At 37.6% G+C, this 25066-nt stretch overlaps 1 protein-coding gene across 4 annotated transcripts in view; it reads right to left on the bottom strand.

Annotated features, from left to right (window-relative positions):
- Positions 1-25066, bottom strand: part of LOC145690274 (DDB1- and CUL4-associated factor 8) — a 56943-nt gene that overhangs the window by 23143 nt on the left and 8734 nt on the right. For all 4 annotated transcript variants that reach the window (XM_081765021.1, XM_081765024.1, XM_081765022.1 and 1 more), the window contains exons 2-4: positions 20798-21412; positions 16499-16823; positions 2006-2264 (exon numbers count right to left, since the gene is read on the bottom strand). In XM_081765021.1, coding sequence (XP_081621147.1) covers positions 2006-2264; positions 16499-16823; positions 20798-21281 — 1068 coding nt within the window. In that variant the 5' untranslated portion in view covers positions 21282-21412. The remainder of the gene's footprint in view (positions 1-2005; positions 2265-16498; positions 16824-20797; positions 21413-25066) is intronic.

Here is a 25066-nt window from a genome sequence, read left to right as displayed (position 1 = left end):
TCTGCTACATACTGCCGTATAGCAGTACGCTCCAAATATAGTGAATTATCCACTAAGAGTGTACAATTTTCCGCCACACATGATTCAGCAGACTGACTTAGCAATCGTGGTAATTTTATGAAACTTTGGTAGTCCCAGGGATAGACCGTGTTTGTTTGTATAGTATTCTGTAGGAATTTGGATGCAATTTGATGTTAAGCAGTGCAGTTTTGCAGTCTCAGTCTCTTGCCGCAGTACTTTGACCTGAAAGTTCTTATAGAAGTTTTTATTATTATTTATTTATTTATTTATTTTATGAAATTTGTCGTCGTTTCAGTTTCGTTTTATGCATAATTTATTACACAGAATTTTCGATTTTCACAACAGTAATCCTTTTTCTTGTTGCAATTGTCGTCTGTCTGACTGGCTTCTTTTTGTTTGTCATTCTATTCCAGAATAACGGAGAACACGTGGATTTCAGGGCGAATGTGCTACTATTATCAACTTTCAGACAGACAAGAACATACAGAACAACAAATTATTTAATATTACGGCAATTAAAAAACTACATATTACATACTATATTAAGTGCGATTATCTGTGTGTACATGTAATAGGAATACATGCTCCACACAATAACTTCGAGAGTTGTTTGATAACTTCACATATCAGCAGGCATGTTTGCAAATGTATTCATTGTAGAATAGCAGAACAAATATTTTCAAAGGAACATAATGTAACCGCACAACATTAAAATTATTGCTTTGATATTATTTATATTATACCATGGACGAACAAACCATAAAACCTTCCTGGGGGATTTCTCGGTACTGGAAATCTGTCATAATATAACGAATGAAAAAAATCAACTAAAATAATTTGTATCACTTGTTTTCTGTAGAAAAATAAAACGGAAAGTCATACTCATACTTCGATGAAAATCAATTATTATGAAAATTGTGAAGACTACAAAACACATATTTCCTATGCTGCTATTTAATGGATCAAGACGAAATTTTCAGTTTAAGCTGAACATGAAACAGACAACCTAAATACATTTTATTATTCATGTAGTTTGCAGTGTTGGCACATAATAACTAAAAGAATCGCGAGAAGGGACTTTTTAGGGGAAATTTTCTTAAATATTCCTCAATTAGTTTTCCTTTGTACACAGAAATGTCCCGTTCATAACGTAAACTGAAAGCCTACACTCTTACAAATCGATCGAGGTATAACTTGATCCAGTGTTGCACTAACGGTCTGATCTACGGTCATTTAAAGATATCCCATCGATGCCTGTAAATATACACGGGTGCTAAAGGGTTAAGGGCCGTAGGACCCAGGTGTTGCACTTATATGTTGACCAACAACTATTTTTTGATTCTAAGGACCCTAAGGAACATTTCTAATATAGTGGCAAACCCAGGGTAGTTATAGTTCCCTGGGGTGGGAAGAGTTATCACCCCCTTGGCCCTTGGTCTAAAACAAGTTAATGAACCGATTTTTTTTTTCCTATCGAATTACATATTTTCTTTCATTCTTGAAATTTTTACATTTTTCTTCACAATGCAGTTGTAACTTAAATACCGGTATGTTATAATGAGAAAGGAAGATGGAACATAATTCTTATTTCTTCATGAAAATTTAACTGCCCTAGCTTCCCAGCAAAAACACCCATGAGCCTCTACATTGTAAATTGCACGTATTTCTTTCATTTTCTCAGTAGATTTCACCTGAGAATAGGTTCGTTACATACAGGTTTTACTCTGTATACAATTTACAATAACTAGATACTTCGAACAGTCTCTTCAATTTTATTTATTTATTTTCTCTTCTCCAAAACTTGCATGATATCTAATGTTTCACGTGTACCGTGTTTGTATTATTTTAATTATTTCTATTCAGAAAAGAAACTTTATTCAGTTCTCCGCATTAATTTCAGTAAACTTTGATTAGCTAGTAGTTTACAAAAGAGGAACTGACGTATGAATTACTACATTTTTATTTGTTAATAATAGAATCTTACCTGGAACACATTACTCCTATGGCCACTGTCGTACGTAACGAGCATCTTTCCGAGAGCCCAATCCCAAATAACGACACTTAAGTCGTCTGAACCACTGGCCAACCTGCTCCCAGTGGAATTGAAATGGAGAGTATTCACACAGCCATGGTGCGCTTCGAGTTTGTACATTAGCTCCAGTCGTTGCACGGAATGCAAGGAACCATAGCAACGGCGTTGAAACAACTCCGGACCTTGAAACTTACTACTAACTCCTTTTTGCCTGTCAAGAGAAAACAAAAATATTACTGAAATAGGTGGAGAAAGTGTTCATTTTATAAAGTTTATAAACCAGGGCTTGGTAACTAACGTACGACAGCGTACAAATAGGATTATATATATATATATATATATATATATATATATATATATATATATATATATCTATATATATATATATATTGCAAAACATTACCATACATGTTATGTAATCTAACACAGTAGTTTCTTCTCTTAATGTCTGGATAAAGCTAATTAGAAAAGAGCACAGGTTATTAACAAAAAAAAATTAATAAGGAGACTTCAAGAATCATACACATTACTCCTACAATGAAGAAAACTGATCAAAAATGAACAAAGCAAGTAACGTAATTTATATTAAGTTATACACACTGAAGATGGAGAAAACATGTCGTACAACGTTAGCGTTCGGATTGCTACTTGTATGCTCACGTGAATACTCAGTTTCTGTTATAATTATTTGATACCATCCTATTATATCTCGGAGATACAATGCAACAGCGTTCGAAAGAGGAAAATTCCGTTGATTTAATATATAGAGCTCCAATGCCACTATCGGCATTAAGAATAAAATAATAAAATGAAAACTATCTCGAGTTTCGCATTGTTATTAAGCATACTAAATAATGTGCATACAATAGATTAATTAACCGTAAGTAAGAAATTAAGTTAAATTTCCTTCAAAACTAAGTTTGTCGAGCTATCTGAAATCAACATCAGCTTCATTCCTTACTTTAAATAAAATACGGGCCTGAAAAGGACAATTACTATAGCACACCACTCCAAAGTTATCGTGGTCTTGTAGTCCAGCCCTCTTGGGAGGCAATAGTATGGTGGGGAACGGCCAATAATGTATATGTTGATCTTGCATCAGGTCTGTGCAACCGCCAACTACACCGGATTGAAGTTGCAGTCGTGGTTCGGAGTTCACGTTAAGAGCGGTCACATATTGACCAAAGAAAAGTCAACCAAGTCGAGGCAAAGAGAAATTGGAAAGAATGAGGAAAGTGAGTCCTGAGTATACTGACAGTGTGCACAACGCTGGAGAGTCCTTCATCTAGCACATGCTCGAGAGAATATGCAGTACGAGGTTTGTTGTATTGTTCACAGTACTGAACCTCACCTTGGCTATCCTGTACGCTGATCAATATACGGCCAGCCTAATAGTAGGTCCCATTCTTCACAAAATCGTGGTTACATACGAACTCCAGAGTGGCGACGAAAGTCAGAGAATTTGAGAAGACCGCCAAACTCAATTTGCTAAGAATGAGATTTCAAAGATATTTGAAATAAAATTTTAAGATGATTTCAGATGTGGTTGATTTTTTTTTTTTTTAATTGACAATTTCAAACTTAGAAACTTCTCTGTGTCTTCCACTAATTATGAATAACAAACTTATATTCTGTAGTTACGCGCATTCCCTTTTGCTTTCGCTCATACAGTTGGACCAACGATCTATTGTGAAATTTATTTTTGACGAACGGATAATTCCAATCTTTTTCATTTTCGTTTCCACTACAACCGACTTTATCGGTGTTTCCTGTACTGTATTAAGTAAGAGCAGCTTATCACATAAGTGAGAGGATTTTGGAATACGGTTACTCGTATCTGAGCTTCTATGTTTTCGTTGTAATACAATTTAATTCGCAAAGAGGTTTAATTTGTTACGAAAATAGCTGATGAATTTGACCATCAGCATATGCATTGAGTTAATACCTAGGTACTAAGTGGGCAGCTCGACAGATTTCACCGGATTCTTGATTTTTAAATGTGGAAATTGTCTATAGAAACCAAAGTGCTTACAAAGCAATGTTTTTATACATTTATAGGCAATTATTTAATCATTTTCTATCAACAGTTATATATTTGTAATGATGTATTAATGGCAATGCGTCTAATAATTTTTTATAAACAAATATTGTTTATTCTAGTTTTGAAATTATTCTGACATTAAAAATTATGCAGAAATTTGCGAACAATATTTGTGGTACTTGACTTCAAACGAAATTTCATTTTCTATCCCTTTAATCGTTCTTTGAGCTAAATTTTTCTGCTTTTTCAATGTCAATACGAAATGTTCAAAGTCTTATAAAACATTCTTTCAGACAAGACGTGGGGAAAAATGCAACTGGAATGTGGCTTTTTGAGAGAGGGGCACAAAAACTTAAGGATTGGAGAGTGTGTCCCAAAGAGGTCACCTCTGTAGAACCCCTCTCTAAAAATATGTAACAAGGACTTGATTTGCTTAAGTAATTCGTAGTGAAATGGAAGAAATAAGGACAGTCAGAATTTTCGATTCAAATTATCTTAAAATAATAATTTGTTTCCAGTACACGTGGAAGTAACGAAGTTTAATGATGTGCGTACTTTGTTTTGATGTTAACATCTTGATACCTGTAGGAAAAAAATCGTAACTAACACGGGATGTACACTGTTCTGAACATGGGATCTGGGGTCAACCTATATATGTTCAGAAAGTAGGCGTCACGTGATAGAAGAATCTGATTGCAAAAGTTCCGTCGGGCCTAACTGAGCCCACAACCCCGACCCGATTGGGTACTCTTAAAGGGGATTAAGCCCTCTCGGCACGACACGCCTCAGGTTATGAGAGGGAAAATACCATGGCTGTATGGTTTTTGCCAGGGCGTGTCCTTGGTGTATAGTATGAGGGCCACGTAACACACGTCACAAGTCATTCATTGCACGTCATGATAATCAGGCTCCAGGATGTGCTCCATGTTTGCTCCAAGTTGACCATTGTTGCACAGGAAATGATACAGGCAGCGGGGTTGAAGACACCAGCTGCTCATGATGAATGTTTCCTGCATACAATGCTCGTCACGTTATTTGTGACACATCATATTCTCACATATTTTCCAGAACTGAAGCACGTCTTTCATTGTCTGGAAAATGAATCCATCCGGTAAGTCGATATAACCAATCTTTCCGAACGCGTACGTGATCATGTTTCTGAATCTTGGTGAATGCAACTGATTGCGTACCAAGTCAATCATGTGGGCGGCGAAGAAACGACTGGTCATGTCGAGTTTCTTACTTAATCCATGGTCCCGAATATACTTGTGGATCCTCTTCGAGATGTACTTAACTTGAAGGATGAAGAAAAAGTCAAAGGGCTGAATTTTGCTGTCATCCCTTCGGTGATAGTTTCAACATCCACCCCCCTCATAAATTTCATAGAACTGTGGATCCAACATGAATCGTACACTTCTCTCATGAGGAAAACATTCAATCCAGTCTCTGCCACCAAAGCGTCCAGCTAGTCTTTAAAATATGCCTTGGTCATCATGCCAGAAGTGTTTCCGTTGAATGACACCTGAAACTTTCGGAAGTTTCGATGTGACGCGGACACCGAATCCTTTTTGATCAGTAACAAGCTAATCAGGACGAGACACAGGCTTGACTTTGGGATCCTCGTTGAATGCAAGCATGGCAGGACCAACCAACATTCCCGACGGAACTTTTGTAAGCGGATTCTTCCATCACATAACGCGTACTTTCTGAACATATATAGGGTGACCCCAGATTCCATGTTCAGAACCGTGCCCGTATAAAATATACGTTATGTTCATAAAACTGCTATTCTCTATTATTTCCGCCAAAATCCTTGTGTTTTGGAAATACGGAAGTAAACAGGTTCTTAGTTCACTCTAACTGACAGTTCATTATCACGTATTACACTGAATGAAGGAAACTAACCCAAGCGATCGATCATATTTCAGGTTGCGGGATTGAAATATTGATACTAACTTAAGCATGAATTCGGTGGAATAGCTGGTAGGGCGTACACTTCTAGGGCCAGAGTTCCTGCGTTCAAACCATGGGTGCGAAAAAAAAAAAAAAAAAAGTGGTTGGTTTTCTCAAAAGTTCTTCCGTTTCTCTCCTATTCACATTCCTTTCATTCTTACATCATTTACTCAATAATTACTGAGAAGGAGTTGCCAAAATGTACCATATGTTAAAAAAAAAAAGTAAAAAATTAAAAGGGCGAAAGAACGTTTCCCTTCAGTATCACTTAACGTTGTGTTGGTAGTGAATACAAAAATGAATCTGTTTTTTGTAAAGCTAATTTAAAATTTCGCGTGTACCTATTTTGTTATGTGTGAATGTCTGGGATATATTTGTATGAATACTTTATTTTTTAAATTATTTTTTATGTCGTCAAGTTCAGATACGTGATGCATTCTGTTACTCTTTTATTTTAGTAAATTTCAAATTCCCTTGTACTTTAGTTAATTAGAACTATGACTAAGGAAGATAAAATATTTTGATCATAGGAAAATTATAATGATAATGTCACATGATAATTGTAGAAAACTGAGCTTAGTTCATATTCCATGCGATAGCATATTTATAGTTAGGCAGTACTTTTCCTTCTCTCTCTTTGCTGAGAAGAACGAAATGAACTGCCTATTCAAGACTCAAGTGGCATCACTAGCTACGAACTTCGATAGGGAAACTGAGCACACTAGTTTTGTTCTTTCGACAGCAGGCATATAAATGACTTACTACTGACAAGTTTGTATAATCGTGGTTGACAACACGTCTTACGCATGCGAAGTATTCAACGATCTCTCTTTTTCATCTGACTCACACGGAAAGCAACGGTTTCAAAGTGCAAAGTTCGCTTCTGCCATGTCCACAAACTATTGCTTTTTTTTTTTTTTTTAAATCATAGTCGACAGTGTTGTAAAGAAACGGAGTGAGAGGAGCGTTAATCTGAAATTCAGTAAAGAAAGTTCTACTTCTATAGCAAGTGATTTAAACAATGTACCCAGCGTCGTGGGGCGAACTGGGGAGTCACGTGAAAAACAAGACGTGATGGCCATTAGGGTTAGAAAGCTATTGATGCGTTTGTTAGGGACAGGGCGTCGCAGCGTGCTAACCACGTGCTCGCCGCTAGGGTGGACGTAGTTCAGCCGGTCGCTAGCGGATGGCGTTGGAGCAGGCTTAGGCTCACAAATCGGCCATTACGCAAAGTTCTTTTTTTTGGGGGGGGGGGGGTAAGTTTAGGAATAGGCATTTTATCTTCTTCCAAAATGTTCGATACGATTTGTAAGCTGGGAACTTTTTTATCCTTCCTGAAACCTTGAATATAATAATAGAAGAAACGGATAAAGGCCAATGGTTCGCTGAGCAACACAACAATTTTCAAGCCAATGTACATACCAAAACTTCAATGGAAATTTTTTTAAGCCACTACAGTGAGTGTTTTCGTCACCACGTGCTGGAACATCAATAAGTTATGCAGAGCTTAGATATTCAATGATTCTCCAGTTCTTACCTCAATTGCAGCCCTGGATCCGTGGTGGATCAGTAGTAGAGCGTTCACCTTTGGTGGCTGACGTCCTTGGTTCGATCCCAGCTCACGGCAAGTGAACTTTATGGTGGACAATCACCGTGTGCGTGGGTTTTCTCGGGGTTCTCCCATTTCCTCACACTTTATTCATTCCACCACTTCATTTATTACTCATCATCGCCGTCTTCTTTAACCTAGCCGGCATAACCATGGGACGTAAAACTTAAGAAATTTCATTTCATTTTAATTGCAGCCCTAAATGCTCCACACGTAGTATGTAACACACAGCTTCCTATATCAAGTATTACAGGGTCATTTGGTGACGTCTTGATATCTGATTTGAAGATATGCACGAATTTAAAGTTTACAATGGGGTCAGCCTTTGAAATTTGAATAATCTTTTTTTTTTTTTAGTTCAAGGGTAAAAGCGCCTCTTTGAGAGTAATTAAAAGGTCGGAATTTATACAATGTCCTAAAAACTGCGATGTCAAATAACGCATGCAAACTTCCCCTTTCACAATACTACAGAATCGCACATTCATGTCTATTTGCTATTTTTGAGACACTTCATTAACATTCATGAAAGCGGCCAGCATAGTAATGATACTTCTTCAGCAACTGAATTATTTCACTTCTAAAGTATGGTGATAACCTATAAACTAAAGTATATGCTGTTTTATCACGTTCAAGCTGCAATATCACTGTTTGGGAACAAAAGTTTGAATACTTTGACATCTTTAGCAGGAGTGCGCACCGTCATTACAATTTTGGTAAACCATAGTAACTCTGCTTTTGTAATGTTCTCTAACTACGAATTCATGTAAATTACTTTGTTTCATGCTCGAAAGTAGTGCAGAATCCACATTTGAGCACACATCACCAGAAACTTTTAAGTTCTGCACAGATAAGATACAATAGGTTGATACCAAGTCAGAAGATACTAACTTTTTTCCTCGATTCACAAAAGCACTAACTTTCTTGATACTGAGATTGAGCGGCCACCTGTACATTTCTTTTTTCTTTCATGTGACTTGTTACCCAATGTCGTCCCATGTTACTCAACGAAAGAAAGAAAGAAAGAAGAAGAAAAAGGAAAATGTTGGAACAAGGAAAAAATTTTTGTTACTACGAACTTCCCGGATCCATGATATAAAATTAGCCTACAACCAGGAAGGATTGATCGATGACTTCGTTGAATATTTGGAACCTGACATGCCTTTTATCGGTACAGAAATACTGGAACGAACACAGCACACCTTAACTACAACACCACTACACTTTCGATCCTGCCTCTGCAATAATTCTGCAAACAAATCCCTAAAACCAAGTTAAAATGTCCCTACTTTACACCGAAAAGGCCCTATGGAAAATTTTAACTTAAATATTAATACTGAATATATAATAATGCAATACAAATGTAATTATTCATAACTCTGCAACATAAAATTATATAATATCAGCTAGTGTCCATTCTTCGCACGGTGAGAATAGGTTTACGGAACGTATTTGAATTCCTTGCCTCCTTAAAATACGCATTTCAATGTAAGTGCGATAATAAAAATTCGTAAGATAATTTATGTTTAGCATACATGTTTGAACTCTCCCACTCACTTTAGAACACCTCTTTTTTGAAAGATACTGATTTACCTGAACTTGGGCTTAAATTGCATTGAAAATGACACTATTCATCTCAGCAACCCAGACAACCATGGACAGGACATTAATATCGGCGTTTTCGACTATTTTTATGTCACATCCCCCAATTCACTCCTCCCCCCATGCCGAAGGTGAAAAAATCTGGACTTACACGGCCTCGTGAGTGTCACTATTCAGCTCAGCGACCTCAAAAACTATGGACTGGACATTAATGCCAGGCGTTCTCGATTATTTTTACATGTCGTCCCCTTCCCCATGCCGAAAATTTGATATAAACCTAAGTTAGGCCAGAGTCAACTCATGTACCCAAAATCATTAAAATCAGTCCAGCGGTCTACGAGGAGTTAAGTATTAAACATAGTTATATTTATTTTTCTGTGAGTATGCCCATAACTAGGTCTGAATCTCGTGAACAAGCAAACCTTTATACATACTTTAGTTTTGGAGAGATATGTCCTGTAAAATCCCTACAGTTGGGCAACAACCATGCTAAACCAGCAGTGATCTTACACAAACGCGCAGTAAGTTTATCAGAAAGCTGTTACTAAGACACTAACTCTCCAGCTCCTCGGTTGTCTTTCCATTTGCTATCGTAAATAAAATCCAATTCGACTGTGATGATTATATATAATCCTACGTACAGTAACTCGCCTCGATCCATCGCAACTTATATTCGCTACTTCTTTTTCCTTTTTTCGCACACAGCCAGTTTTTCGTAAGATAAGAAATGAAAATTCAGAACTAAAAAATGTAAAAAGAAATGGAACGTGATCGCGCGCTTAATATACGTAATAAAGTGTATAGACAGCATGCTGCGAGTTATTCATTTGGGATTTCTTGTAGAATGTCTTAATTACTTTGTATTAAATATTAGGATTTGAATTTCATTTGAGCCTAGCGCCTATTTCAGTAGCAAGGCTATGTGAGACGTGGACCTACAGCTTAACGTGGGATCCGAATCACGTGAGTTCCCATCACGAATTGAAGCCAGGTCTCACATTAACTATTAGGTTCGCACATTTTGGGATTACAAAATTATATTTTCCAGCAACGAATACTACCGCGAATGTAAACTAAACTCTCATGCCAGAAAGCGAGCAGAGAAAAGCTTACTTCCTCCAACACGGGTGAAAGAAACCATTCATTGCATTTGCAATTGCGTCGAAAACACGTTTATTGACAGCTCGTTGCTTACCGTTTATACTTCACATTAAGAGCTGGTTCACACTCGCAACCGACTTGTGCGGCTGTTTTAGATCAAGCACATCACACGTGTTGAAACGTCAGCAGCGTGAGCTTCCATGTTAATTCATTTACATAACGACAAAGAAAACATTTAATTATTTTCTCAAAGCAGCATGTCGTTTGATAAACTCTTAATGACAATGAATGATAAAATTAAAGCTGAAAATATTGTCTTGAGACTTGCGATATAGATATTTACACTGTTGGTCCACGTCTTACGTATCACCTGTGGAGAAAAGGGATGCTGAACTCCTGCGTTGCATTGCTAAAGTTAGTAAAAATTCATAGTCTTTATATTGCATTAATCTTGGGATGAATATTGCACATAGGCAGTTTGTCTCATTTCTTGGTAACGTAGAGGCCAGGGAAGTACGCAGGAGGAAGGTCTAGACCTCCCCCGAAATTTCTAATACAGAAGCTGTTTAGCCTACGTTTGGCCGATTTCGTTCCTTCCCCCTCCCGGGCAGAATGGACTCACCCGACCTGGCTCGTGGCGTCCTGCTGTGTTGTGCAGTGGCTTCCTGGGAACGGAGTTGTTTTTCCGCGCGGGCGACAATAACGCACAAAACAGGACCATTGTTGTGAGTGTTGTGTTAAATTTGTTTCCAAGTGTGGGTTTCCGCTGTGACGAAAATGCCACCCAAACTAAGCCAGTTTTGGGATTTTTTTTTTTTTTTTTTTTTTTTTTTTTTTTTTTTTTTAAGATTTGGTTAGTTTTGTTATACACTGTTGTGTATGACACTTTCTGCGTGTAAATATTGTTGTATATCTCGTACTGTGCATCTTGTATAAATAGAATTCATCTGTAATTCTTACATTGACTTTGGAAACTTTAACAATGCCCTCATGCGCTGTACAACGAACACACGAAATAGAAAAGTTGGTGGAGAAAATGTCAACTTCTATTCATTTCCAAAGCAAGAGGATTCAGAAACTAGACCTACTAAAAAGCACCTGATTAAAAAAAAGCACTACGAACAATTCCTCTAAGGTGGTGAGGAAACTTGTCTAAATAGACTTTTTTCTATTTGCATTTTTTTAAAAAATAAAATATATTCCCATACTGGAATAAAATTCCAGTAATATAATAGACATGCAGCGACGTAACTAAAGGGGGGAAAACGGGACTTGTGCCCAGGGCGCCGGATTGGGGGAACGCAAAACTGGGCAAATATTTAAGGCAAGGAAAGGAGTTTCAGCAAACTAAAAATCGTAAGAAAAATTACCTCAGAAACTTAACAGGACTCCAACGACTCATCAACCTTAGGATCATATCCATAGAGCATCAGTTAGCTTCAAAGCTATCTTTTGAGAACATTGTAAAAACTTTTGCAGTCAAACAGCGCCGTAACTTAGATTTGGGGGGAGGGGCGAGTATTAATAAGCGTATTTGGGCCCCTAGAAAAAGTTGTTTTTCTAATTCTTGGGCCCCCTTTTTCCATCTTTCTTTTACTCTTTATGGGTTCCTCAGAGCCTGTGGGCTCTCCCGCACGGCAAAGTCTGCAGGGCCGTTAGTTACGCCCATGGCTCGTTCCATACTTGACAAATTAATTAAGAGAACAATATTTCAAATCTCAAACACATACGAATAAATATTGTTTCTAGGGCCCCTAATAGTAGATATTTTTTTACTGAAATGGTTCCACGACTAATTTTTGTTTTATTTACCTTTGTGTGATTTTGTTTATGTAATGTAGTGAACCTATTTGATGCTTCATTTATAATTTCATGTTCGTATCATATATGCAGTAAGAACATTTTGTCTTAAAGTGGGCCCTCCTTGAACGGCGGGGTGCTTTCCTGGGGGGCACTTGCCCCCTGCCCTTCACAAGTTACGGCCCTGCAGTCAAAGGAGCCCGCAAAGTGAAACTTTAGTTCCAGCTTTTTGTGTTTTCAGTTAACTTACATTGATTTAAGAGATTTGCAAATATCCAAGCAGAATACTCGTACTCGAGACAACAGTTTGACTGTTTGTCATAATTAAATATTCTATTCTAAAGCAACAGACTGTTGATTCATTCTACACATATGCGCACCCCGATATAGTTCCAAAAAATATTGTGATTTGCAGTTATTACAAGATTATAAGAATGTGTCAAGCATGCTACTCACATATTATTTGGCAATCAAATACTAATTAGTTTGGTGTGTTTACTTATACTAGAAATTAAATTATGCACTGCAATTTGAAATCAAGCTTTACCACTTGAAGAAAAATGAAATAGGAGAATTACTGTGATGCTATTATCAGGTGTAGTCGGGGTGCGTTTTCGTTGGCTGGTCAAGGACGTTAAGGCGAGTTATTGCCCCGGGCGACAACTAGCCTAGTTGAGTCGCTATAGACATTAAATTAGAAATAGCAAATAGACATCTGAAAGTGAGGAGAAAACTGTAATTTGACATCGGATTCCAAAGAGAATATACGACAGCAAGCAGACGACAGCGTTACTCCTGTCGTCCTGTCCCGAGCGTGTGTCGACGGTAACGTCAATGCACGAGTAGGACGAAAACGCGTTCGCTGATGGACTTAACTTGTCTTATTTCTACCATGGTGATGAATAAATACAGTGTGCGTGGTTTTGTCCGAGTTCTCTCCATTAATTCCACAAATTCTTTCATAACAATTCATTTCTTTCATAACCGTTTCCTTTAACCCCCTCCATAATCGTGGGACATTAATCTCAAAGATTTCGTTTATACATTACTGTGTTTCATATTTGTAGTTATTTTGATATATTGTAAATACAACATCAAATGCTATTTTTTTTTAAATATTAATAAAAGGTACAGGTCACCGCACTCGCTCCCATTCCTTAAACTAAATCACATTGCGCTACAGTTATTAATGAAACATTTTCTTGTAAAATACGATCAAAATTATAAGGCGTTTCCGGAAAATTTCGCCCAAAGAAAACTCACCCTAAAACTAAATTATCCATAGATTTTTCCACATGGAAGTAGATTTCTCAATAAGAAAGTGTCTTATGCCATATGTTTGGGTTATGAATGTAATATGTGTATATAATATAGCAAAATTCTTAAAAGTAGTATTTCGTCGGCGGCAATTCAAAACCTGCTATGTGCATTTTGCAGGAGAAGCGAAAAACAGTATCCTGGTTAGCTTTTTGGCTTTATAAAAGTGATGTTATAAGTAATATTTGATGCTGCACGTAACTGGTACCTTCTCAAGTTACTTGAAAAGGTATCAAGTTACGTGCAGCATCAAATATTACTTATAACATCACTTTTATAAAGCCAAAAAGCTAACCAGGATACTGTTTTTCGCTTCTCCTGCAAAATGCACATAGCAGGTTTTGAATTGCCGCCGACGATTTAACAAAATTGTTAAAAAACACCCCAAGAATAAACTAATCCTTGAGGATATTTTCACAGAATATATGCAAAATAGAAATATGAATAAAATCGCCTGAGTTGTTTTAGAGAAAGTTTTTTGAAAAGAAATTCGCTTGTACTTTTTAATAACATTTTAAATTCTACTTAAACTGATGTTGCAACCATTCTTCTTGCACTGTTTTCTAATGACAGAAACACTAAAGTGGGCGTCATAAAGAGCCGCAATATAGCCTTCCCAAATCCGGCTTAGTTTGGGCGGCATTTTGGTCACAGAGCGGAAACCCACACTTGGAAACAAATTTAACACAACACTCACAACAATGATCCTGTTTAGTGCGTTATTGTCGCCCGCGCGGAAAAGCAACTCCGTTCCCAGGAAGCCACTGCACAACACTGCAAGACGCCACGAGCCAGGTCGGATGAGTGCATTCTGCCCGGGAGGGGAAGGAACGAAATCGTCCAAACGTAGGCTGAACAACTTCTGTAATATACAGCATTATTGTTACCAGTTGGAAACCCTATCCATTCATGTCCTCTTAAACCAAACTTTCATTAGATCAGGGAATCCCTATGTTCGTTTGGGGAATCCCTTGCGGTGCATTGAGTATTCTGCCACATGCATATTTCAATAGAGCAAGCATGACGTCTTATGTTCAGCTTTTACCCGCGCTCTGTACATTGGATAGATTTCACAACATTGGCGTCCGGAAGTCATTTTTCCACGCTTTCGGACATTGTAGGTCCGAAACTATGTGCGATTGCCGAAACTTCAAGAGAGCTTTTTTTCTTGTCTCAATGATAGGACTCACTTTCCAGAAGATTTAAGTTATCTTGCAATACGCTGTATACCTATCATGTGATATATAACGCTCTAATGTAATGTTATTTTTCCGGATGACTTTCTCAAAGAACGACTCAGGTGATTCTGTTCGAATGTCGTACATATATTTCATTAATGACCATCACATTGCTTAAATCACTTATGAAAATACCCACAACGTTAATTTACTTTTGGGAGTGAGTTTTCTTGAAATTTCCCGAAAATTCTTTATAATTTCATTCGTTTTTCACAAATAATAACTGTTTCAGTTATGACTGCAGTCCAAGCGCCACAAGTAAACGCTACCGACTACGCCACGAAATTTATGTGTAAGTTAGCACAGACATGCGAAAATATTTGAAACCCGCGTAACATCTGGGAAACGATCAATAACTCGAAACATTTTAGTTCGTTTAATGTAACATGTAATCATAGTCAGCAAGAAAGAACCGGTTTGCTTCCATTGTTCCAAAACTCAAGGATTTTTAGCAAAAACAAGATAAAGAACAGCAAAATTCGAACATGACGGAAGTCATTTACGATTTTTTCCATAGTATACTGGGAACAAATGTATGTTACTTTAATTTGAATAATACATTCTAAATGTTCCTTCTTTCCTTTAATTTCACTGTGAGTTGCTAAGTAAAGGAATCCAGTCTTTTGTTATGCATTTTGGAGAGGTGCTAGCAGAGATGTCCCCATGTGTGGCACAATCTTGGATCTCCAGAAGATTTTGTGCCCTCTTTCAAGAGCTGCATTTCAGTTACAAAATATTTTTACACGTCTTGTCTTCTAATATTTTGAATATTTCACTGGCATCGAAAAAGCATACAAAAATTTGGGTTAAAGAATGATTCAAGAGATAGAAAATGGAATTCTATTTGAACTCATGTACCATAATATTGTTCGTATATTCCTGAATCATTTTTAACGCCAGAATAATTTTAAAACAAGAATAAACAATATTTGTTTAAAAACTTATGAGACGTATAGCCATTAATACATTATTACAGATATATAACTATTTGATGGAAAATTGTCAAATATGTAGCTATAATTGTATAACAATAAATAATGCATTATAAGCACAAAGCAGCTTTGGTATCTATAGGCGTATCCTATATTTAAAGATCAAGAGCCTGATGAAATTAGTCCGGCTACCCACTTAGTATTGACACAATGCATACGATGATAATGTGCAACTTTATCAGCAGTTTTGCTAAATTCATAAGCAATTCCGAAATAAACCTAATTACTTATACAGTCCTGCAACATCAGTATAAGTAATTATAATTATTTAGTGTTTCTAGGGATAACACAGAACAGCGTATTCGTACAGTCCGAAATCAACATTTCCAACCAACTTTAATGTAAAATGGAATAAAATTACTGCAGGTCCATATGTTCGTGTACGAAAGAAAGTACTTCATAAATAAAACATTTGACAATTCTGAAGAAGCGATTGGTTGTCTGGCTTTCTCTAACACACGCTTCATACTACTAAAATAACGTTATTGTTTTTTATCAAGTGACAGTAAATCGGCGAAACAACTGCATCGTTTCCAAACAAGAACCAGCAGTTAGCAAAAAGAAAAATAATCTTTTTAATGCTCATTTATTTTTAGTCTTTCGTAGTAAAGAAAAATTATACTAAGGAAAAAATGTTTACTAAAATGTCTTGTACAGTTATGGTAAAAAGTAACTTAGAGCCAAGAACTGGTTACAATCTCGTTTTTTGAAATTCCCTAAATACTCCCAGTTTGTCGCCATCCTACTGTTATTACATTTGATTGTACTTTACCTATGGGTTATCAATCAACTTACCTGTTGATAACTTCTTGGACGATAAACCACTTATGTTTAGGTTTTTCTTTCTGCAGAACACTCGGAGTCACTTCGTCTTCGTCCTCAGCCTCTTCTTCGCTTTCAGAAGATTTCACTTTTCCTCTGCCCGTTTCCACGTCGGAATCATTCTCACTTTCACCGTCGGGTTCATGGGATCGTTTACGGAAAACTTTATCACAGTCTTCAGATGTGAAAGATAGTTCCTTTGCTTCTTGCGACTCTTCCATTTCCACATCCAGGGTATCGCCTCCGGAGCTAATCTCCTGATTCCCTGAATCTGGACTGCTACTTCCCTGAGGATTACCTGTAATTAATTTAGATGCAATAAAAATAATATCCATACTTGTTTCCCTAAATTATATGCATTAAACTACGTATATTAATTGATTACAAATGCATTCCTAACATTAATTAACCGGTTTATAATCCAGAAATGGTAACCTGGCATTATTACTCTACACCTTTCAGTATTTACTTAAAATCAGGAACTCATTTAACTAATTATTAATGCCGAAATTTTCAATGAGGATCCTCATTTTCGCCGGAGGGTTATTATTATTATTATTACATGAACACATAGTGCTGTTTTAATGATATCTTATGGCTTCCATTATACAGGGTGTAATGAAAGTCCCTTGACCAAGTTTGTTATGAGTGCAGATAAAAATTAGCAACGAGAGCAAAGTTTCTGGAAATACGTTTTCAATTTAAACTGTTAGAATTTTCCAAATCGGAGTACCAGTTTCGGCTCTACACTTGTAGTCGCTCCAATGGTAATTGAAAAAGCAGCGTTGCCGGTCATAGTCTTACCATATTAGTACTAATTCACATAATAATTGAATGGAAAGTAAGCAAAAATTATACCGTAGGGTAACTAACATTAAAAGACTCGTACATTTACTACGAGTATTACTATCTGGCACTGGAATGCCATCAAAGAAGAAATAATGTACTGAAACCGAACTACGATTGTCAGCAATTATCTTTGAATCGTAAAAAAATCCCCCTTGTTCTTTTGTCCTGTCTGTCTGTCTATCATATCTTCCCTGTCTGTCACACCTTCGCTATCTTAAGAACGGTGATCGAAACATGTAGTCGTCGACACTCCACTCCGTATCAAGTGTCAATAAAGTCATTTTGTTAACAATTTCTGTAGGAACTGCCTGAGTTTGTATCCGATACAAACTCAAACTATTATCTTGCCATACTTTTACTATTGTAACATGCTCAAGAAAATAGCATTGGCCACGATGACCAAGGCAATAGAGCACCTGGCTGCAACGCGGAGGACCCGAGTTCGATCTCCGGGCTGATCAGAACCTAATAAATTTTCCGTCGTATCCGCACCTAGAAACTCTAGGATTCATTAGGCCTTGAGATAATGTGCGTTCCTGAGAAGGGAAGGAAGCCTTAAGGTCGTGTTGACCATCCACTTCCAATATGGCCGAGGCAAAGAAAAATATGGACCTCTCATCCACATCCCTTCATGCAGGGACACATTCACCTCCAACACTGATCATTATTCTGTTTCAAAACATTTAACATTCCTAAAGGTAATGGAAATGTACTGTCAGAGCAGTGGATCGTAGTCATTTTACTTTCAAACTCAAGAAGAGTATGTAGGTAAATCCGATTAAATGGTAATCTGCGAGACAACTGAAAGAAGTTGGAAAGGTTGCAATGTATACAAAGGTTATGTGTCTTATTGACTTTGATTGTTATCACTTGAGTGCAGTAGTGGGCAAACTGCGTATTACTACGACTTGTGTAGCTGTGGAACGCGGCTATCTGTCCGTGCAGTGTCTACTGCTGCCTCTGTAGAACAATTTAATGTAGTTCTCTCCTATCGGCTTCCTTTGTGACGCGTGTGTTCTCAGGAAGTGAAAATGCTCAATGCGGGAAAAAGCTGAAATGGTGCTTCTTGTTTGTCACGTGAACATCATCCTTACCAGATACATTTGCTACAAGAGTTATCTGGGGATGACACAGACAGAAGAACAGAGTTCTGTGTGGTTCCAGTAGACACGAAAGCAACATCCTAATGTACAGGCTGACATTCTATTCAGCGATGAGTAGGGGCACGAGTTTTTCGCAGTAAGAATTTGAAAATTTCGAGTTTCATTTTCCATATTTTGCGTTTTGTCGCATTTCCAAATAAAGTCTCGCATTTTGTAGCTTTTGTGGAAAAGAATTCCCTGACATTTTTACAATCGTTCCTTTTATTCATAGATCACTATAAAAGTAAATCATTAATGACCTAAAACCAAAATACACTGATTATTTTACTTGACAATGTCAATTTCATTCATAGAAAATTATTATTATTTTTTTAAAATCAAACTGAGGAAAATAAGTAACTAAACTTACTATGGGTAGGAACGTTTTGCTGAAAACACATAGGCGTAAGTTACATATAAGCATCAAACATAAGCATGTTACATGTTTCCACATTTTCCTCCTTAATTGTTGCACGTTTGACACTAATCATACGTCCATACTTAAAAAAAACCTCACAGCTGACATTGCTTGTTGGAAGCATTTACAACAAACTTCAAACAGTCATCACGTCGGAACTCCCCATCCAGCTGCGATGGTGATAGCTAACGGGCAGCATGTTTCCTATAGTCATGTCCTCACCCAAAATGCACAGTTCATGCCACGTTCTACCGTTCTGTCAGCGGAAAACTAGCGTTTTTAAAGTAACGAAAACGTATTTTTAAAATTTCGCGTTATATCGCGCAACGGAAACCATTGGAAATACACACAGAATATCATAAAACGTCAAGAAACTGAAAATTACTTAATTCTGACGCATTTAGTTTTATCGCGCATTGCGAAAAACTCGTGCCTCTAGCGATGAGGCTACTTTCCATCTCAACAGTACAGTCAACAGACATAACGTTGTGTACTGGCCTATCCACATCGTTGTGGAAGCTTACCATCAAGCCGATCCTAAAGTAAATGTGTGGTGTGGGATACACGGCATCGTTTTCCCGCCTGACAGGTTAACATGAGACCAATACCTACATCATCTGGAGACCACATTGCAGCCGTATCTGGATAACATGCATCGTCACATTACGGCTGTATGGTACGATAATGGTTAAACGAGGTGCCCCTTGGTCAATGAATTGTTTGTAGGGGTCCTGGCCAATCAGGTCATCTGACCTAACGCTACTAGTATTTTACTTGTGGGAGTATCTGTCATTCGTATACCGAACCTGCCCCAGAATCTGAAGCTAATGATCAGACACGTGTGAAGAGAAACAACTACGGCGTGCAGTGGTAGGTACGACCCCGTATCTGCATATGCTACTAGCAGAAAGGAAACCTATTTGAACACCTGTTGCAGTAGTATCTATGGGTGTTGGTCTTGAAGTGTGTACCGTGCATGTATGAAGTACGTAAAGTAACACGTACAGTCTGTCCAGTAAAATTTCTAAGCAACAGTGTCAGATGCAGTAATGTACAATAAAGATTATTTCACTCACCTGATATACCGAGTGTGACATGACTAATCTAAACTGATTTAGGATTTAGAGTAAAAATCCTGGAGATCCAGGTTTAAAGCACTCTTGGTTGTAATTAAGGCGCCTAATGTACCAGCAAGAGGTCAGGGTCTTTGATCTACTAGATGGAAGGAATGGTTTTGTGGTGTTGACATTAAGTAACTTCTTTTGAATAGTTTAACTAAAACTGCAAACCTATGATTGAATTACCGCAACAGCAGGCTCTAATAAGGTAATTTGATTAATTATTAATAGTGAAAATACAGAGACAAGGAAGGACCCGTATTGTCTAGTAATGGCCTGCAATTATACTTGCACGCTTGCCACTTCTTTTTCTCATTTTCAAAAATTCAACTGGAAAAAATGTGATGTAATACTCACAACACAAATGAAGAAATACTTGTTTTTGAAAACCTTTAATAGTTGATTGGAACCTTAAAAAAGTCCCCCTTCAGCTTCGAGGCTGTAAGAGGCGTCAACCTACAGCTTAAGGTGTAATCCGAACCACCGCAATACGTTCGAATTTCAAGCCTCCCTTCATCCGAAAGGGAATCAAAACGGGACACATTGCATTAAAGGCGCGCGCAAGCCGCTGCACAGCTGGTAGGCCAATCTTTTATAGTGTGGAAACAATTATCAGTTAATAATATACTAAACATATTATGCGCTTCCTGTTTCCGATATACAGTACTTTATAAAACAAACATTAGGGAGTGAAGTAAAAAAAAAAAAAAAAAAAATCTATGATTTCTATAGCTACATTACTTACCTGTTCCAGATGCTTGCTGAGATTTCGATGACGATTCATCTTTATTTTCATCTTCTGAGCTAGCATTACCAGCTTCTACGGACTTTTTCCGGTAGTTTCTCTTTTTGGCTTTTGGTTGTAACTTTGGAAAACTCTCACTAGATGTTGCATTAGAATCAGGTGCCTTTTCTTTCAACTTATCTTCCACTTTTTCATCTTTCTCCTGAGTCTTTTGTTTCTTAAAGCTGTCATCATCTGAACTATTTTCAGATTTTTCCACCGAAATACCACTATCATCTTTTTTCATTTGTCGTTTGCTTCGTACACCATCACAATCTTTTGTCTCTTTAGTATTGTGATTTACAGAATCCTTCGCCCCATCCCCTGCACCGTCTGCAACTTCTGATAAAGGTAACAGTTTGCCACTGTCTTTCTCGCTAGCATCGTTTTTCTTCTCGTCTTCGATATCCATAGTATCCTGCGGCTTGGGACTAGCTGCTGCCATTTTGCATAGAAATATTTAAAGCTTTGTAACTTTATTTCTATGAGTTCGCTGCCTGTCTTCAACTCTTACACTTCCCCATTTTTTCACAAGTGATCACCTCTCCTTACACACAAGGAGCATTATTGAAGTACCTGCAACAAAAACAAGCATTAACTGGCAAAACTTGAAATACATCTTATTTTGAGGGTCATTTTAATATATATATACACTGCCGGTCAAAAGTTTCCGGACAGGCGCTTCAACTTACATTCTTATGAGCTAATCAATATATATTCGATAGGGAAAGCAACCAATTCGAAATATTTTGTTTGTGTAAGTCTCTATAATGTCTCAGGAGGATAATAGACGTTTTTGTAACATGTTTACATGTAGTTAAAAAGAAAGATTATTGAATTATTGTAAAGTCGGCGATTATTTTAATTTAAAATAACGTGATCAGGATCATGAAATAGCTTTGCTTGATCGAAGTACGGTTAAACGTTAGCAGTTAATTCCTTTTTATAATTACCCCTGGAATATAATTCCTTACCATACACACCTTATCAGACATAAATAATGTCAGGAGTGTACATTATTAGTGAACAATATTACAAGATACCGTACAGTGAAGTTTTGAAGTGTTTGTGTGGATGTTTCTGCCTCTTCTGAGGGTTTGTTGCCGTTATTGTTAGAAATCAGGCACAGAGGTAAGATGTTAAGTGAAGAGGTACGCGTAGGTATCATTGCGCCTTATAATATGGGCTTTTCTATTCGTCAAATACCTTTCAAACTGAAATAGACTCCATCTATTTTTGGTGATTCGATCAAGCGTTTTCAGCGAAGACGAAAGAACGCGAACAAAAATCAAACTGGAATATCTCGTATTACGTCACGTACGAAAAATCGTATTATTGTATTGTTTGGCAAAAGAAATTTGCAACTTACTGCAGCGGAACTCCAATCAGAATTTAATCGTAGTCACCCTACAAACATTTCAGTTATTACTGTGAATCGACATTTGAGTGTAACTACACTCTGGGTAAGAGTTGATGTGCAGAAACCATCGCAGGTACAGTGGAAATAACAGAGGCTCCAATGGACCCTGAAGAACAAAAAAATAACAACAAAGCAGTAGAAACGCGTATTATGGAGTGATGAGTCAAAATTTCAAGTTTTTGGACAACAACATCGACTTTATGTTCAAAGATCTGTTACAGAAAAGATGCGTCCTGACTGCGTAACCCCGATTATTAAAAATGGAGGAGTTTCTGTAATACTTTCGAGGTGTTTCGCAAGTTCTGGAGTTGGTTGGATTCACAAAATAAAAGGAAATCTGGACAAAAATGGCTATCATTCCGTTTTAAGCAGCCATATTATTCCCTCAGAATTTGATCTGATTGGTCGCAGAATAGCTTTTCTGCAAGATACTGATCACAAGGGCACGTCCAAACTTTGTTTTAATTATTTTAAGAAGAAACAAGCCTAATGAGATATTCGTATCATGGAATGGCCTCCCCAGTCTCCAGATCCTAACCCCGCCGGAATTCTCTAGGAAGAGCTTGCCAGAAGTGTACGAAAAGACTGTCCAACATCTGCTGCTGATGTGTTTGATATTCTGCAGAACGCCTGGAATAATTATTCCGATGAAAATCTTCAAAAACTTGTAAGCCACATGCCCCGATTGGTGAAACGAGTGAAAGCGGCAAACGGCAGTTTCTTTGACGAGAAGAACATTTAATGAATTTGACAACTTTCTTTGTTGGATAACGTTATTATGTTATTCTGATGTTAAAACTATCACTGTGTTCCTAAACTACCAAGTATTTTGTCCAAAATTGCACCGTATTACAAGCCTAACTTAATATTTCCCTGTTTTTTGATCTGTCCGGAAACTTTTGACCGGCAGTATATATATATATATATATATATATAATGTGACCTATATAGCTATGACCTTTAAAGTTCATTTTTTCATGTTTTCGGCAGCCTATAACTACGAAAGAAGCATTTGTGCACCAAGGATGGTCTATACTTCTGGTCAGGAATCATCTCCCAAACGTTGTCTGGGTTATTTTGAAACAACCTGTATATATTCTCCTGACCATACAAATATTGGCATAATTTAGAAATAAAAAGGAAACGATTACTTCATCTTACTTGTTGGTTGATCGGACTTTAATATTCTATTAAGCACCAAGACTTTATCAAACGGAACCTACTACCTTAAGTGAGATCTGAATTACTACTTGACCATGTTCATGGAAATTCAGTCCCTTTTAACACTCAGAGTTGTGTTAGTTGATTTTGAGTTTAACGTCCCTTTCAGCAGCGAGACTATATGAGACGGGACCTACTGATTAACGTGGATATAGGATTTAGATTTGTGGGTTTTCGGGATGTATGGCCATTTAACCTGTCACGTATGAGAGATGACGTCCCTCGGCAAGAGCACTATCCAAGGAAAGGGAAGAAAGAAAGAATTGGGAAAGGAATGGAAGCGGGCTGGGACCTATAAGTTAGGTACCACCCTGCCATTTGCCTGGTGTGAATGAGGAAAACCCAGGAAAACTTCATTCATGATGCCTAGCCAAAAAAAACTTCTTACACTTTTTCGACCGAGTGCCCCCACCGGGAATCGAACCCGGGACCGCTCGCACCGAAGCGAGACCTGATTAACGCGGAATCCGAACCACATGAGCTCCCGCTGGGACCTTTTAACAGTTTGAACCAGGAGGGTATTTAAATCTGTCAATCCCTGGTGACGGCCGTTTTAAGGGTTTTGGCCACACATTTTGAAAGATAATGAAATGAAATTTGACAGATTGATAGAAAAAGAATAAAATTATTTTCAGTAAACATTTTAGTATCCTTGTGTAGAGAATCAGCAGTGTTGCAAACTTAGCGTGATATTTTCACCGATGTTGTACTAGAGCCTGTCTATCTCATCTATGCCCTCGGAAAGTATGCGAACTATACTTCGGCCCCACCCCCGCCACACTCTGACGGAGGAAATTCTCCCTTTGCTTACGGAAAAGAAGTGTATGACCTCAGTTGTGTTGCCAATTTGTCATTCAATCGTTTGGTCTTGACGAGTGACGATCGTAGGCTACTTAGAATGCCTAACAAGATAGAGGACAGCGAAGTCCGTGAAATAATTCATTTTGGCAACGCTTCCGCATCTAACAATTGAAAAATCTTGGTCGCAACAACTTCTTCCTCCTCTTTTGAGGGAGGTACGGGAAAGCACACATCGACTGCAGCGCCAGAAGGGGCACAGATCAAATAGAAAGGCTCTAAGAGTACCTTCTCGCTCCCTTTCCCTTTTTTGTTATTCGGCATATCTATTAGTCTCAGTCACTATATTTTTTTTATCCGCTCATTAGATATAAAGTATTGAAAGAACTGAATACATGTATTATTTTCTGCTCATACCGGGGAACTACGGGAAACAGGTTTCTGAGATACGTGAACAGATGTTCGCCACCCATTATTTTTATTATTTATCAAAAGAGAACTTTCTTTCCAAGCTCCTTTTTCAAGAAAAAAACATTCAAAGGCCTTTATGGAGGTAGACTAAACAATAGTGTGAGTTTCATTTCTGATAATTATGTGAGGCTTCGACACCTACATCATAATTCAAGATTGTCAGCGACACCAAGCACATGCTAAAGGTTCGTGTATGCACATGCATACAAACGTCGGCAAGACGTAGAACGTTTGTATCTGCATATGCTGACAAGCGCAGGCAAAGTGCTTTAAGCACCGAGTCTATATGAGATGTGGATATAACACAAACGTACCTTACC

This window comes from Thermobia domestica, chromosome 7, assembly GCF_964235325.1.
Source record: "Thermobia domestica chromosome 7, izTheDome1.hap1.1, whole genome shotgun sequence".
Classification (NCBI taxonomy): Eukaryota; Metazoa; Arthropoda; class Insecta; order Zygentoma; family Lepismatidae; genus Thermobia; species Thermobia domestica.
Note: the sequence above shows the minus strand (reverse complement) of the source record. Positions and strands in the feature narration are given on the sequence as shown.